The sequence below is a fragment of the Dermacentor variabilis genome, chromosome 2 (assembly GCF_050947875.1).
Source record: "Dermacentor variabilis isolate Ectoservices chromosome 2, ASM5094787v1, whole genome shotgun sequence".
NCBI lineage: Eukaryota > Metazoa > Arthropoda > Arachnida > Ixodida > Ixodidae > Dermacentor > Dermacentor variabilis.
This window is the reverse complement of record NC_134569.1, coordinates 152,285,107-152,298,001: the sequence shown is the minus strand read 5'-3', so window position 1 is coordinate 152,298,001 and position 12,895 is coordinate 152,285,107. Positions and strand designations below refer to the sequence as shown.

The window sequence follows — 12,895 nt, the reverse complement described above, 5'->3', positions numbered from 1 at the left end:
ATCGAACACGCGTCACTGCTCATCGAAAGTGCCCATTTTCATTCCACCCTAGAAAGATTTTCAAGCAATAACCGTAGCTCACAATGTCTGTGTCATGAGTCAGTAAAGAAACAGAGGGGAAAAAAAAAAGACATTAATTCGGAAGAAAAAAAGCAGAAGATCCCGAGGCGGCAGAGCAAGAGATAAAGAGAAAGAAGTGGGAAAATAAGGAAGTGGCTAAAGAAAAAGAACTGAATATATGAACGAACAAGAAGCTGAAAACGCGCGTGGAGCTATATGGCAAGTGCTGCCATGTAACAGAAGGGTAGCGTCGTCCCAGAGTGTAGCCCAGCTACACTCTGGGACTACGAGCAGGAAAAGGAGTTGGCTGGAGGCCAGAGACAGCGGCAATCGAGTGGAGGCTGTGTTTCAGCTGCCGCAGCTACGACCCCTGAACTGAGCTGGCGCCCTCAATGGAGATCTCAGCTACAGGCTGACGGCACCGTTTCCAAAAGTCTCTGCGGCTACGATCCGCAGGCTAGCAGAGTTGGCTGGGTAATTCAGGTGCCTCAGTCACCCCACTATCCCGACCTTCTGGCCAGATGAACCGTAGACTGGATGGCGGAGACAGCAACATCGAATCCAGGATGCAGCGGCAGGTCCAACGACTATATGCTGCAAACAGCGACGACGATGCGACGTGGCAAAGCCGATGGACTCAATGTAAATATTTTGTGCTTACTTTAGCGAATGTGTGGAATTAACTCATGCTGTACATTGTTTGTGGAGTTGTTTTCTTTGATGTTTGGTTTTAATTATAAATGTTCGCCTTACACGTGCGACTTGTCCCTGTCTGCCTTTAGTGTGCCGAAATTCTTGACAGTTGGATTACGGTATTTACACGATTTTAGCATATTCCTTTCATTTTCTTTTAAAGCAAATTAGGCCGGAAATGACCTGTGCAGTGAAATAGGGCAAGAAACCACAACAGCCTTCGTAATGTTTGTATGCTTAACCGCATAACACTGACTTATTGCAGTGAAGGTAATTTTGAGAAAGAGTGTGGTGAAGTTGACTTTAGGAAACTAACTGCCACTGTGCAACAATATTTCCTGCTAAAAAATATGGTGCGCATTAGATGTCTACTTTTCTGGGGGGCTTCAATATCATTTCTACGTTAGTGTTCTATTTTAGACACATAGAAAGTGGGTGCGCATTTGATTCGGGGGTGTACTAGAATCTGGCAACTACTGCCAAATGAATCAGCAGTGCATTTTGGCATTTCTTCTGTATGTTGTTCAATTCAACCCTCCGGATAATTAGATCAATTTTGTCGGCCCTGTCAGGATCAAATTAAGAGAAGTTGACTGCATTCATTTTCATTCAAATGAAAAAAAAAAGGGGAATAGCTTTTTATTTTGTTTTACTTAACATTGTTGTTTTGAGAGAAACAATATCTATTTGAAGTTTCGTGATAGTCGAGGTTATGGGAGTGTCTCACATTTGCCCTTCACACTGCATGATGCGCATTGTGGACTGCTGTGTTGGGATGCCATGCGCGGCCATGACTGCACAGTGCTGACAGTTAACGCCCTGCAACGTGACTTCAGTTTGGAGGTTTCTGCATAAATGTATGCTTTCACCATTCTGTCCAGTAAGTCTAAAGACGAACTTGTAGGCACTTGTAGTAGTTGTCCACCTATGACACATGGACCTAAATGTTGCTTTTGTGCCCGTGAGTCTAGCTCTGTGTGTGCGATCTCAGGCATGACCACCGATGATGACTACTGGTGCGAACGTTTTGTGATGGCTTAGCACCTATTACCACACCAGCAAGTGGCAAATTTTCGCCACATCTACATTACAGCTGGCTAGGTTGCTATACTTATAATCAGCCCTGTGTCGCCATGAGTTGGTAGTCAAAAATGCACACAGTCGATAAATAAACAAGTCATATGTCGTCACCAGGAGCTGGTCTCGCAATGTAAGAGTGATGACGCAGATCCAGTCCTGCCTTTCCTTGCTTCCATAAGTTTTGTCTTCAATAAGTGCGACACTATTTTTTAAATTGCAGTGGCCCCTGCCCTTCCAGGGCACCATATGGAGCAGCCAAAAATGTGTTTCGGAATAGTAAGATGGGCTTTCGGAGCAGATGTATGCAAGCAATTGCAAAATATGATGCAGAGCTTTTACAGTGCACAAGCCATATGAAAGCAATAAATAGCCACTTGTCCACAGTTTCAATCAAAGCATGAATAATGAAATCACCTCTTCATCACAGTCCTCACTATGGACTGTGATGAAACAGTGGTGTTCGAAGATGTGCTTAAAGAGCACTTAAACGGCTTGGAAAGACAAAGAAACATTTGGAAAGGCTACCTGGAGACTTCGGAGCCATTTGAGAGCTTTCAGCACGATCTCGTCGCTACATATCGATTAAGACAGAGCAGTCTATGAGACAAAAAAGGCTATGCAGCAAGGCCTAACCAGTGCTTCATAGTCAGTATGCAGTGGCAAAAGTGGTTTGAACCAGAAAATCTTATTGTAGCGGCCGTATGGCATTTTTAAAGCTATGAAATCCCCTCGCCCATGAAAGTAGGGGTCTGGCTCTGCGCCAGCAAGATCAGTTGCTGGCACCTGAAAAGTGCCTGGTAGTGACGTTATCCTGTTGCCTAAGCAACCCGTATGCGGAGGCCTGGCTGATGCCTGGTGGTGTTGAAGGCATTGAATAAGGACACTAAGATAAGGATAATGACAAAGATAAAGATTATCTCCACACCCATTAGAAAACAGAAGAAACAGCAGCATGATCCAGGCTTGGCTTAGTCCACTACGCAACCAATGCAGCTGCTGGCCCATGCCATGTTGCTCTCAGTGGTGCGAAGAAACAGTGCCTGAGGACTTATTTTTGTTTTCAAAAGCCCTGTAAGTCTTTCAGGGCAAGGTGGCTACAGTTTTATAATATTTAGCTAAAATGCAGCAGAATGTAGCTGTGCTCACCTCTCAATGCAGTTTGGTGTAATTGGTGCAGCAGCAATTACAATTACTATCTATTACTTTAGCTTGACTCAATGCTCGCCTCAAATGTCTTTTCAATGCAGAGAACAGAATAGTCGATACGCACCTATGGTGGAATGCAATCAGTCCTCTGCGGTTGTTGAGACGAAGAGTGTTGCAAGTGAGAGACAGGACACCTGCATCAATGGTCAGCAACTGCCGCACCTCGTTGGTGGCGTGCACTTGAAAGGACGTGTACTTCTGCAGCTCCCAGGTATAGTAGGATGTCACGTGGCCCTTGGCACGTAGAAGATGAAAAATGGCTTTGTCAAAAATGAGTCGCCTCTCAACAAGCACACGCAAGCACAATGGCTGTAGGGGGCCTTAATGTGTGCACTCTACAATCTTTATGGGATGTGATGGCATGTGAATCATCCCAAAAATAAAACGCACAACTTCCCCTCTGCATTTGTTGGCTTTCAATGAATGTTGGCTGTTGTGGTACCACACACTGAATGAAACTACTAAGATTCGAGACTACTTGTGGATGCATGCAAGACAAAGACTGGCAACCTCACAAAAACTAACATGGTATGAATTACAAGATTACCTCAACTCTTTCATTTTTATGTCTGTGCTAATCTCATTTTTGAAGTTTGTTCCAATATCACCAATATCCAATATCACTTGATTTTTGATTGTTCAATTCATTGCTTGCTTGCTCGCTTGCTTTATTGATTGATTGATTGAGTTCAGTGTGCCAGTGCAACACAGGAGTTATGAAAGATGCTGTAGTGGAGGGCTTCAGATTAATTTTGACCAACTACGGTTCTTTAATGTGAACCCGGTACTCAGTACATATTTCACTTGTCTATGTAACTTTGAAGCCTTGACAGAAAGAAGAAAGCCTCTACTGACAAGCTCTAAATGTGCTACGAAAAAGCTAGTTCCTAATTTACATTCAAACATTTTTCAGTCCTATCCTTATTAGAATGCGGCCACCATGGCTGGGAATCAAACCAGTGACTTTGCATTTGGAAGCAGTATGCCATGGTAACTCAGCCACTATGGCACATGAAGAGTCACATTTTTTAAGGTAGCAGTACTTTTTATTCACTTACCAGCATTTAACCATGCTCATCGACTCCTTTTGTGGTCACATGAGTGCTGATTCTGTTTAATTCAGAGTCTATGGTCCATATATTTCATGGTTTCAAACAAAAATATTTAAAATTTGCATCCGTGTTGAGGATGAAGCCAGCAGGTGCCAGTCTCAGATGCCTCCCCCCCCCCATACTATGCTTCAGCTACACTCTATTGTCTTGGGATAGGTGCCGCGCATAACAAACATTATAGGCATCTGCACCAGGCATCAGGAAAAGGGCATGTTTTCACAGCACTCCAATGTGGAGCCTCCAAAATGAAAAACAAAACAAAAACAAATTTAGAAACATGGGTCACAACGGTGCTGATGTGATGCAATCTCAACAATGCGATGGCAAAAGCTTGCATTCTGTGCCACCAGGGGGAGCCACTCTGCTCCCTGCACTGCATTCTTTCTCTCTACTGTACCTGGCCACAACTTCCTCTACCTGACCGCCTGTGCCATAGTTTCAGTAAAATAGTTTCAGAAGAGATTACTCGAGGAAAATGTGAATATGGAGCCCCCGAGAGTGGCTAACACAGCAGTATGCAAATGATTGGTTGTTCATGCTGTGAGGGCTGGATTCGATCCTCTTTTTCCCTTCTTATACAGTAGAATTGCGTTGATTTGAACTCCAAGGGCACCAGAATTATATATTCTAATAAAACGGAGTTCAAACTAAGGAGAACCCCTTAAATTATAGTGCCCGATCAATTGTGCAGTACAGTGTGTAAAACCAAAACCATCATTGAGCATGCATTGAGAGTATTTATCCTTTCATCCAGTATTTCATCCACTTTCATTTCCATTAGTTTATCATTTCATTTTTTCATTCATTTCATTTATTGATAATGTCAGCCCAACTTTGGGCTATTACAGAAGTGGTAGGTGACAATACAAGCAACAATATATTTACAGGATAAAGAAAATAAAAGTGCATTTTGGGGGAATGCACTGATAGTAATATCATGGCAAATACAGCATGTAATACAATGCCAAGGTGATTACAGTATTAACATTTCGCTGAGTTATGGTATGTGTACACATGTGCTTTTGACATTTTCAAGAAAGTCGCGTATAGATGACGTCCTTATGATTGAGTCTGATCATAGATTCCATTGTTTTATTGCTCTCGGAAAGAAGCTATATTAAAACAATCATTGCGAGTAGTAGGAGGAGAGATATACATGCTGTGGCGATGACGATAATAGTTACTAGGAGAGAACTGAAAATAGCCATCTTTATCAATTTTAACGTGGACATGTATAATAAGTAAAAGAAACTTCAAACGGTCATACTCAGTTCTAGACTCTAGAGAGGGAAGTTCAGCAAGTTCACATAACTTTGTAGGAGTGAGAACGACCATATTTGTTAAAAATAAATCGTGCAGCAAGCCACTGAATTTTATCCAGCTTAGACTGATTAGATGAAGTATATGGGTCCCACACAATTTTTGCGTACTCCATAACCGGTCGAATCAAAGTTTTATACGCCAGGCATGTTACTTCAGGGGTAGCATTATGCACATTTCTTCTAAGCGACCACAAGGCTTTCTGGGCCTTCGTAGATACGTAATCGTGTTCATTCCAATGCAAATCCGAGGTAAGCTTTAAACCCAAGTATTTAAATGTTGATACTTATTTTAACGCGACACCTTGAATGGAATAAGCGTAATCAATAATACTTCGTTTTCTAGTGATAGACATGTAAACCGTTTTCTTTTTTTCAGAGTTCAAAACCATTTCCCAGGTGTCACACCAATTTTTTACCTTTTGCAAATTTGAATTTAAATCGGTCAGATCGGCATGCGATTCAATATGGTTATACAGTATGCAATCATCTGCGAAGAGTCTGATGGGAACTGTAATGTCTTGTGGCATGTCATTGATAAATAATAAATATAATAGGAGGCCCAATACACTTCCCTGGGGTACTCCAGACTCTACAGGCGAAAATGAAGACTGGTACGCCTTTTTATTTCATTTTATTTTTTTTCTTTCTTTATTTATTTATTTATTAAACACAAGTAATTTCCCCTATGTTTTCCTCGGTGTTAGTGTTTGTTGGCTTATTATAATACGAGTAAGTCCATACCTACCAATTCAATGAAGGTCATTGAAAAATTGAAAAAATTTTATTGTGTTACACTGAGCTCAGCTTCTACAGATGCTGATTGATTAAATTATGGATTGATTTATTACATACTGCAGTCATGAAGTCTATACAAGGAGGAAAAAAATTAATTCAACAAAACAATGCACACAGCACTGAACATAAAAAAGTTCTAAAGTGCAAATACAGATTTCACCGAGTCATCAGTGCTAAATATACATTTTCATCAGGCAGAATTAACTGGTGTTTAAAGGGGTAAGTACAGAGGGGAATGTGTAATGCAACAGCAGATGAAATGGGCAAGACAACAAACATGAAATAGACAAACCAGGTGCTTCGTGTTCCTTGCCCCATTCACTTAGCATTGTTAATATGCTCCACCATTCCAGTACACAACTATACCAGTGACCAGCAATAAGCAGAGGGAAAGGCCAGTACCCCCTGATTTCCCATCCAAAGTAGCTCCTCCTGGGTATCAAATGCCAGTGCAGAGACACCAAACTGGCTGCCACCGTCCACAGGAATGTTCTGCAGAAAACTGTAGTCCTGGCCATGGGCCAAGGCACCTGGGAACTGCTCCAGGCCACTTTCCCCAACACCTGGATACTTGGGCACAGCATACTCCATCTGCAAAAGGTGCACTATGTCTTTAGGCATGTGTCAATGCTACCTTATACTGGCATAGGACAACATTTCTCAAAGTGTAATCCATGGGCACCTGGGATCTTCAGAAGAGCTCAAAGTGACCCATGTGCATCAGTATAACGTAGTGACTCCTTCCACTCCATTCTGTGCCACTCTTATCATCCACTATTCACTGCTCGCTGATCCCATCATTGATAACATGGCCAGAGTGCCGCTTTGATTAGTGATGAAGCACAACAAGGAATGGCATTAGAATAAAATTGTTATGTGCATTACCCAGGCCTTGGACTAACTTCAGAGTCACACTACTGATGAGAGTTGCTTATCAAAAGAGCATGCACGACGTCTATTAAAATGGCATCATGTATGGCGAAAAATAAAGAACATACTGCAGGAGCACTAGACTGTTGCATCCCCTGATATTTGTCTTTCCTGCATGGCTGTCAGATTTCCTGGCATTCAACTTACCTGCATAACACATAAGGAGAAGTAGGGGTTGTAGTTTTCTGCTACGCCACATGCGGAGCATATCTCACAATGCATAGAGAAGAAAACTGCTTCTTCCATGCAAGATAAAAACAGGGGTGCCCCTGTTTTTATGTGTGGAATTAACAGATGGTAGTGGCACCTCGCCTTTTGTTTTCATTTTTTTACATACCTTTTCTGCGATCTCGACTGTGCCATAAAAGATGTTATTTAGCAAGCACCAAGCCACCCAACATGTCCTGACGAAGATTTCTGGCAAGGCACATACCTTTATGAAGCTGGGTTCTCCCCTTCAATGCCAACACTAAACTGAAGAAAGCAAGGACGACTGATGCTGAACCAGATGTGCAACTTTGACAGCTTTTAATTAAACCGGATGTCACAATTCTTGTAACCAACAGGTAACCGAGATTTTTTGGACTACGACTAACATAAGAAGACACAAAAACATGATCTGGGCTGTTGGCAGGATATTAGACTATATGTGTAAAATATAGGCCAGCATATTACAGATGAAATAAAACATGCATTTATTTCTAATAGCTGTGTCATGATGTCTGTTTTTCTGTGCATGCTTCTGTCCAATAATAAAAAAAAAACTGTCTGTGGATGACTAGTGATCAGGTCAAAAGGCCCACTTCAGCTAATGACTTGCAAACACTGGTACGTGTAATAGAAACGAGGCAAACTACATTTTGTCGCAGAGATAGAGACATTATTTACAGGACAGACAGAGAGGTCGGCCTGAGCTAGTGCCCTCTAGCTTGCTACTCTTCACTGGAAAAGAGTGATGGTGAGAAGGGAAGCAGGGGATGCATATGTAGGTACATTACACCAGTGACCCTACTAAAGCTGCCCGGCTAGTCATGTAGCAAGCAGGCCCTCCACTAACGCTTTTACTGTCTGCCTCAAAGTTGCATACTCAGGTCGTGGGTCGATAACAACATCCTCTCACAGTGGTTGCTTGCCTGCCAGTGGTTGCTGGCATTGGCTAGGAAACTACCTATCATTCATCGTTCCGGTATATATAGTAAGCAATCACAAGTGCATTCCAGCATTTCAGGTATCTCATAGTGTTATCAGTTGGGGTCATTTGACTAGCTGATGAAATGTGCATAGCAGAGGGTGAAAGCAATGCCAAGATGAATCTGAGTAGCAACAATGCCTGGCTCTGTGTAATCTTCGGGTGCATATGGAAACGGAGGACAACCTGGCCTCACTGTCAGTGAGCTCATTGCCAACTACACCAGAGTGACCAGGCACTCATTGAAATGTGACGTTGCGCCAACTTTACTGGGTACTGCTATGAAGCTTTGCAGTTTCTAGCACCAGGATGTATCAAGGCTCTCTCTCTCCAAAAAAGCATTCTACTACTTGCAAAGCTGACTTAGCGTCACTGAACACCGCCCATTTCTGAGCTGCCTGAGCTATGATGAAATGGACAAGCCTCCCGCATGAAAATCATTTCTGCTATAGATGCTGATATGTGGTCCAATCTAAATTGCCGAGTTATGCCTCGTTGCAGAATAACAAATTCAGCCATTGTGGCTGCACAACATTAATTTTAAGGTGCCACCCACACTGAACCATCAAACGTACAAGACAGCCAGCAATGCTACATGGCGTTCGACAGCTGGAACGTTCGATTAGCTGAAATTAGTAATTGTGTGCAGTGACAAGAAAAACTAATGTTGAAAATGACTGCAATAAAAGCAAAGGCAAGGTAGCAGACATAGTAGTCACAAGAGAATGCATGAAGTTGGCTTAACTCTGGAAACATAACGATATCAAAGCTACCCTGATAAAAGGGTAAGAATCGATTTATGGCACAACAGAATGGTTAATCTAGGAGGATCCGAAAGTGAAGGAGGAAAGGGCAAATGCAAGGGTAAAATTATGAAAAGATGGGATAAAATATGCAAAATGCCTTGATATTTCATGTAATAAAGAATTCTGGGATTTTATGTGCCAAAACCACAATATGATTATTAGGCACACTGTAGTGTGGGGGCACCACCGCAAATAGGATTTCATCCCGCACCCTCGCGCTAAGCAGCCCATTGCCAAAGCCACTAGGTCACCGTGGCGGGTTCATGTACCTTATGACCTATTTACGCGACACTGCATGCTGGCCGAGCAGGATCTTGGTTTGAGCTAGTTGGGGGGTCATAATTCAGAGAAATTCCCCATGCATTTTCCGTCCTGTCGTTGTGGTTTTTTGTACTCATCTAGCTTAAGCCACGAAGTTCTTTGAATTATGCTAGTCCTGCTATGCCTGTTGTATGGCACATCAACTTGTGTTAATGTAATTAGCATTCTGATACTTCATGCACTTTCCAGTGTCTGTTTGCCTGTCTGTTCGTTGTTCTACGTCTCTTAACTGTTTTCCTGCCAACTTGGGCACCAGTCTAGTGGGTCAATGGTCTAATTGGTAGAAAACTGGGCTGCCGTGTTGAGGGAACTGGGTTCGAAACCAATCGTCACACCCAGTTGGGTTGATGGGTATCTGACATCGGATATTTACCACTCTTCAAATAACCTCTTTCGTGCCAAATTGAGGTGCCACTCTCCAATAAACTTTGTTCACATTAACTTGGGTCATAAGGTGTGTGCCACTGTGTATGTCCTATTCTTCGATCCTCTCTGATGGCAACTTGGGTCACTGTGTAGGTGCCATTGCACACGTGAAACTTTTCATTTCCCCTTACACTTTCCCCAGTGCAGGGTAGCAAACCTTAATCTTTCTGCGTTAACCTCCCTGCCTTTCTTACCCCATTTATTTTTCTCTCTGCAACTCTTCAATGACAAAACATTAATCTGCAGGTGAGGCTGCGAAACATTGTTTTCTAAAATTATTTACTGTCTTTAACCTAGTACCGTCATGACCTGGTTTGAACCTCAGGAGCTGAACCTGAACCAGACTGAGCCAAACCAAAAACGATGAAGAAGTCCGAACCTGAAACGAAACCGTAAACCTTTTCATGCAACACTCTGGACACCATGGTGTTGACAGTAAGTGGCCTGGACTGCGTTAACACTTTTTCTGCTGTAATATAAGTCACGCATTTTCTTCTCCACCAAACATAACTGCAGTCAATTCTGTCAGTTGATATCAAAGTAGAGGCATGAAAACAATAACATCGTAGCTGTCATATTTCTTGTGCATATTATAAGTGTGCCTACATATGCTTCTAGCAAATAGATTGTATTGTTATGGGGTTAAAACTGCCAAAACACAGAGGCGGAATTTTGTCATTTGCAGCCAATATGAACTTTTCCAGCTGGGAAGATTACACTGCAAAATTTTGAGCAGTGCTTCTAGTGCATATTCAAGTTAAAAGCATGATACACCTGCTGCCCTCAATAGTTCACAGCCACTATGCAAACTATGTTTAATTCATACCACAGATGAAGCTGCCACAATGAACACGGACGCCTGCATAAGAGACACAATATTTTTCCTGCATTCCAACCAGCGACCCTGTAGCACAGCGACCAATTTTCTCCTTCTCAGGCTTTCATACTGTGTTCGTTACAATCTTCTGGGAAAATTAAAAGGCCCTAGAACAGAAGCAGAGTTGTCGGTTTCGTCACCACACTTTTTCTAAATATTTTTGCAAATTTCTATTGTCACATTGTTTCAGCAATTTTGTCACTGGAAGATACAGACACACCCTATCTTCCATTTTGCAGGCAACAGATTACGGTGTCAACCAATGAAGGAAAAGCAAGAGCAGTGAGAGCCGAAATATGAGTACCGCAGCACAACAGCCAAAAGAAGTTCGATGCACAACACTGTCTTCCAGCGCCCTCGTGGCAGCTGTCACATTGGCACTGGCGAGTTGGGTTGCCATGGCCACCCTCTCGACGTTATCCTCCTGTTCCAGAATGTGGCCTGTGAGAACCCTCTGCAGGCAGGCAATGTCGATCACCTGCGACTCGATGTGACGCACGATTTCTCGCGGGCAGTTTAGCCGGTCGATGAGGATCTTGCTCTCCTCCTCGAACAGCAAACGCTCTTCGTGCGTTAAACTCAAATCCAGCTGTGCCGTCGAATCTCGTGGACTCTCGCTCTCCTCGGACGACTGGAACCAGCTGCCCACGGTCACCATCTTGGAGGCTACACTCGACAAGCGGTGCAGCTGTCGCAGGCCCTTGAGCAACGGCGCCGGTACAAAACCCGACGAGCCGCTGGCGTTGCTCTGACCCAGGCGGCGGTACGGCGAGCTCAGCCTGCTCCACCGATGCCGGTCGCACACGCGCTTGACGTAAACGGCCTTCATCTCGGCGTAGATGTGGCACGTCGCCGACAGGTAATCCAGAAGCAGCGATCGTATGCTACTGCGATGCTCGCATACCTGAAGACTTCGCAGGCCGTCACCACTTTGCTGGGAGGACAAGGCGTCAATCGCTGCTCGCACGTTCCGAGCGAACTGCTCCACCATTTGGTCCGTGCGCCTGCGCTCCCAGTCCACCGTGACGCAGCGTGGCTCCGGCAACAGCGCGCAGAGAAGATAATCGCGACGGCGGGACAAGAGGAAGTCCTTCATCGTCGTGATGCTGCTCAGGATTTTGTAAGCCTGGGACGACCGCTTTACAGGAGCGCCAGTAAGCGTACTTTCGCTGCTGCAGTCTTCGCCGCGTTGCAGCACTAAGAGTCCGCAAATTTCCTTGAAAAGTTTTGTCCTGTCCATGACCGTGGGAATCTAGCGTGCTGAAATTTGGAGCGCCCGTACGAGCGACTGTTTTTGTTCTTCTCGCTTCGAAGAACATGCGCTAGACAGCAAGTCACAAAAGCGCTCTGGGAGTTGGAACTTAATCTGAGTTCGCGCACTGCATTGATGTCAGGAACTATTTTAAAAATTCGCACACGCATTTTAAAGCAATATCGTAGCATTTGTTGATTGCCAGAGAAGGAAGGCAGTTTCGGTTTAACGACAGCGACCGAAGGCTTTCTGACAACATGACAGGAAGGCATGCAGAATAAAGCAAGAAAGCTCAAGACTTACTAGCGTCTAAGAATGCTTCACAGTATACGGAATTTACCGTGATTAAGTAATTGCATCGCTTAGCGACGATACTCACGTTGTGGCAGCTCCGGCGGTTGTTTACAAGGGAGCCATTTTGAATATAGCGCCGCCTGGCGCTTAGAAACTTGAAACGGCTTGAAACGTCTGAAAGGTATTTTGTCATCATATCAAATTTGGAAACAAAATCCCAGGTTCAAGTAGTTATATAGATATTTGTCATTTTTGAGTGAAACCTTTAATCCTAGTCACGAAATTGTAAGCTGCGAAATTTCGCTTTCGCTAAGTAGCTAACGGATGACTTGCAAGAGCCTCAGGCTAGGCATGCATGAGGCATTTGAAGTTTTGATCCGACATACGGGCGTAAAATGTCTGAGGGCACACGCACATGCACGCGCACGCACACGCATGTTAATAACCACCCTCCACCTCGTCGGTCAGCATTTGATAGTGCCCTTTGTTCTTGTAAATAAAGGTGCACTGTGGTCACACGCAGTTGCACGGC

At 43.7% G+C, this 12,895-nt stretch overlaps 2 protein-coding genes across 3 annotated transcripts in view; both read right to left on the bottom strand.

Annotated features, from left to right (window-relative positions):
* PAN2 (PAN2-PAN3 deadenylation complex catalytic subunit PAN2) overlaps positions 1–12,571 on the bottom strand; it is an 87,052-nt gene extending 74,481 nt beyond the window's left edge. The window contains exons 1-3 of one of the 2 annotated variants that reach the window (XM_075682285.1): positions 12,449–12,571; positions 6,671–6,859; positions 3,104–3,273 (exon numbers count right to left, since the gene is read on the bottom strand). In XM_075682285.1, the coding sequence (XP_075538400.1) occupies positions 3,104–3,273; positions 6,671–6,859; positions 12,449–12,559 (470 nt within the window). In that variant the 5' untranslated portion in view covers positions 12,560–12,571. The other variant, XM_075682286.1, reaches the window with a different exon arrangement.
* Positions 10,880–12,330, bottom strand: LOC142572871 (syntaxin-18-like). The gene has a single exon (XM_075682307.1). The coding sequence runs from the start codon at positions 12,055–12,057 to the stop codon at positions 11,065–11,067; it is 993 nt and encodes a 330-aa protein (XP_075538422.1). The 5' UTR covers positions 12,058–12,330; the 3' UTR covers positions 10,880–11,064.
* Positions 12,572–12,895: the final 324 nt, after the last annotated feature.

Bases quoted from the DNA above. Each gene is read 5' to 3' on its own strand.
- LOC142572871 (XM_075682307.1), bottom strand. From the start codon at position 12,057: ATGGACAGGACAAAACTTTTCAAGGAAATTTGCGGACTCTTAGTGCTG.